The sequence below is a fragment of the Benincasa hispida genome, chromosome 12, assembly GCF_027475165.1.
Source record: "Benincasa hispida cultivar pf3 chromosome 12, pf3_genome.v1.1, whole genome shotgun sequence".
Taxonomy (NCBI): Eukaryota; Viridiplantae; Streptophyta; class Magnoliopsida; order Cucurbitales; family Cucurbitaceae; genus Benincasa; species Benincasa hispida.
In genome coordinates this window covers 57119313-57123600 of record NC_143489.1, presented here as the reverse complement: position 1 = coordinate 57123600, position 4288 = coordinate 57119313, and the positions used below count along the sequence as shown (strand labels likewise).

General features: G+C 33.6%; 1 protein-coding gene across 1 annotated transcript; it reads left to right on the top strand.

Moving 5' to 3' along the window:
- The first annotated feature begins 875 nt into the window (after positions 1-875).
- Positions 876-3221, top strand: LOC150032086 (uncharacterized). Its single transcript, XM_090308384.1, has 2 exons — positions 876-924; positions 2956-3221. Exons 1-2 carry the CDS (start codon positions 876-878, stop codon positions 3219-3221), a joined length of 315 nt encoding a protein of 104 aa, XP_090164510.1.
- The last annotated feature ends 1067 nt before the right edge of the window (positions 3222-4288 follow it).

Below are 4288 nucleotides of genomic sequence, written 5' to 3'. Positions count from 1 at the left end.
GTGATCTATAATTGAATAAAATTAAGTTGGAGAGAAATATTTTAATGAGATTCAAATATTTAATTCAAGTGAATTGAATTAATAAAGAATTATCAAATTAATAAAGAGGTGATGCGCATAAACATACCATGTGTATTTATGTTAATTAGATATATACGTTAATTTGGATTTAATGTATAGACTGTTATTTAATTAATGTGCTAATTAATTAAATAAATGTTATTTAGTCAATTGAGCACAAGGTAAATTGAGAAAGACTTGAAGAAGGGGTTAACCCTCCTCCATATAAATTATTCCTTATGGCCCTTTTAGGGAAAAAAAATTGATTTGGTAAGAGAAATACCTCTTCCTCTTTCTCTTCCAATTAGTTGGATACGAACTATCCTTCTATTGGAATCCTTGACAATAACAAGGTTATTCTTGTGGTTGTGTTCAAGTTCGATTTAGAAGAAGTTCGTGCCAAGATCGAGAGAATTTTTTTGTGGAGCTCGGGAATCATCAAAGGTAAGAATGATTCTCTCTTAGTTTTCCTTCTCCAAAGCATGTTATTTCATATTTTTATTTTTCATATGTTTTGTTTTAGAACACTGTTTTTATTTATTAAAAAACCAATTTTCGAGATGCAAGGCGTTCACACGCTTCCACTCGAGATTTGATCCCTTCAATTGGTATCAGAGCTAGGTTCTTGCATCTTCGTTCTTCATATTTTTTAAACAAAAATGAATTGGGAGGTGGGTTTTATAAATTTGCATTTTTAATGAAGGTTAGATTTGATGTTTTCAATTTTGGCACTTAGATTACTTTTAATGTCATTAAAATGTAAGGGCCCGTTGTATTTTTTTGGCATTTATTTTTTTCTTCGAGTTTGTAAATCCATGTCGATCGAAAGAGCAAGTGTTGTTGAAGAGATCGAGTATGAAGGAGGTATTTAGGGTAAGTTCGGAGCAGAAAATGCACAAAAGAGGGGTATTCTGTCTGTCAGTATCACAACATTGAAATCGTAGTGTTGCAACGCCGCAGGGCGAGGTGATACACAAACTGATTTTTAGCATCGTGACGCTACCCTTCAACGTCACGATGCTTCAAGTATGTGACGGACACTGGCGGTGCGCAAGAAGGAGGCTGCTGAGGGGCTGGTTTTATTTACCCAAAATTGGTCCAATTTTTGTTGTTTAAATTAATTTAATTATGCATTGGATGTTTGTTTAGAATAATGATTGAACTCATATTACATATTGTATGTCATATAGATTAAAACATTCTCACCTTAGGATAAATATTTTCATGCATCATAATTAAACATAAGGGCTATATTTTATGGGTGCATGATAGCATGCTCATGCATCATAATATAAGTGTATGTTATAAGGATATATGATCACATTGTTAAGCATGTTCATGCATCATGCTATGTTATAATTGTTATAATGAATGATGGAATGATGTATGTGAATGCTTGATTTTCATGTACGATTAATATAAGTGTTATATCTATCAAATGAAAATGGAATTTGTATTGAGCATGACATTACTTAGATAAATATCATTGTAGTATTTAATCAATGTCATTAGATGCAAATTTATAGGTTTAAGTAAAGCATTAAAATATAAGTGTTATATTTTTAATGAGATAGATTAAAATCTATAATCAAGAGTTGCATGCAAACATAGGTCCAAATTGATTTTAAATGGTTTAAAATTAATTCACCTAAACTTATGTTGGAAGTATTTCTAATGAGATTAGAAATAGGTTAATCTTTTAATTTGTTTTAATTGGATTAAAATGTATTCCCATAAAAGATTAAATTTATAAAATAATTGTTCAAAAGGGACCTTTGTTTGAAGAACATTCTGTCTAGGGGGTATTTCAACTGACGAAAACGGAACACCTCCACCTGGAACTGACCTGGAAGGTGTATTGGGCAAATATTTTATATGCATGCAATAAAGAATTAATTTTATTAAAGAGTTTAATAAATTAAATCAAATATTTTTAAATCATTCAACATAAATGTTATATTGAGCAAATTAAAAGGACTTAGATAAATTCATTAGCCGGTTCTTAACTAAGTATAATGGAACCATAAAAATATTAGAATACTTTAGTGGGTGAAAATTGGTATATGAGATATATCAAATTTTAGCTCTCATGTCTCTAAGAGTTCACACCATGATATCCATGTTTGGCTTCATCATGTCACCCTGGGCGTGGCCTCCCTTCGAAAAGTGTTTGCATAGGTCAATAATAAGATGAATAGGGAAAGTGTTCATAGTAAATGGGAGAAGGACGCGTGTCAATGTATCCTATGGTTTCCTTCATTAGGTTGCACCGTGAGATACCTATGGTCTCCTTCATTAGGTTGCACCGTGAGATACCTATGGTCTGCCTACATGTCGTCCTAGAGTGACCATCCCTTCGAAGGGTCTGATCATAGGAGTTGGAACAATGCAAATTTCAGTAATGGATAGAATTTCATAGGTTAATCTTTAACAATTGTCTTTACTTACGGTAGCCTATTGAAACGTACCTCTAGGATTCGAAAATGAGAGGGTCACACTTATGGGATGAATTAAGCTAGTTAATGAATCATTAACCGAAAAACGTTAGCTAAAAACTATAGAATAAGAGTTATTTTGGTATTACTGATTAACTGAGATTATCTCAATTAAAGAGAGGAGTAGTTGATCACCCTTCGGTGGCAATTGCTTAAACCTTTGAAATATAGTTGCCAAAACTAAATCATGTGTTTTTTGCTAAATTTACTAGATAATTAAGTAATAGGTTAAGACAAATATAACCAATACGATCAATTGTTTGTCAATCGTTTCAGCATGTCTTCCACAATCATTTCATTGCTTAAAAACAAAAAATTAACCGGGTGAAAACTATGAAACATAGAAATCTAACCTGAATATGGTTCTGGTTATTGATGATCTACCGGTTCGTCTTGACAGAGGAGCGTTGTCCAACCCTCACTCGCAATGCATCCCAAGCGTTGAAGGATGCTTATGACTATTGGACAAAGGTCAATGACAAGGCTCGAGTCTACATCTTGGCAAGTATGTCTGACGTTCTTACCATGAAGCATGATGCCATGATGTATGCGCATCATACCATGGAGTCCCTCCAAGAGATGTTTGGACAACCGTCCATTAAGATCTGGCATGAGGCACTTAAATACATTTATCATTCGCGTATGAAGGAAGGGCAATCAGTGTGAGAACGTGTTCTTGACCTGAAGATCAATTTAATGTTGCCGAAATGAACGGGGTGGTCATCGACAAGTAGAGCCAGGTGTTCTTTATTTTGGAATCTCTTTCGATGAATTTCCTTCAATTTCGCACCAATGTGGTTATGAACAAAATACAGTACACCATAACTATCTTTCCTAATGAGTTACACACTTATCAGTCCCTTAGGAAAGGTAAGGGAACGGTAGAAGGAGAGGCAAATGTTTCCTATTTCAAGAAGTTCCACAAGAGTTCACCCTTGGGAACCAAGTCTATTCCTTCATTTTTTGGTTTAAAGAAGATCCATAAAAGGAAAGGAGGGAAGGGGAAGGCTCTCACTATTAGGAAAGGATAGGGTAAGTGATTCCATTGCAATGTGGATAGTCACTGGAAACGCAATTACCCCAATTATTTCATCGAGAAGAAGAAAAAGAAGAAAGGTAAATAGGATTTACTAGTTTTGGAAACCTGTTTAGTGGAAAATGATCATAATACTTGGATACTTGATTTGAGAGCTACTAATCACGTTTGTTCTTTTTTACAGGGAATTAGCTCCTTCCAACAGCTCGAGTAGAGTGAAATGACATTTAAGGTTGGAACAGGAGACGTCATTTCAGCTCGTGTAGTAGGAGTTGCTAAGTTATTTTTTGGAAATAGATTTTTGTTTTTAGAAAACCTTTACATTGTTCCTAAAATGAGGAGGAACCTTGTTTCTATTTCCTGTTTAATTGAATAATCATACTCTATTTCTTTTTCATCTAATAAAGTGTTCATTATGAAAAATGGTTTGAATATCTATTCAGCTAAATTAGAAGACAACTTATATGTGTTAAGACCAATTGAATCGAAAGAACTTTTAAGTCATGAGATGTTTAAAACTACGAATACTCAAATAAAAAGGTGAAGAATTTCTCCAAGTAACAATGATATATATCTTTGGCATTGGAGATTAGGTCACATAAATCTCGATAGGATCGGGAGATTGGTAAAGAATGGGCTTCTAATCAAGTTAGAAGATGAATCATTACTTACATGTGAATCCTATATGGAAGGATAA

What these genes read in the sequence shown, in the direction of transcription:
- LOC150032086 (XM_090308384.1), top strand. Translation starts at nt 876, where the DNA reads ATGTCGATCGAAAGAGCAAGTGTTGTTGAAGAGATCGAGTATGAAGGA. An exon ending in AGAGATCGAGTATGAAGGAG is followed by an intron (nt 925 to 2,955) that starts GTATTTAGGGTA and finishes TCGTCTTGACAG; the next exon opens with AGGAGCGTTGTCCAACCCTC.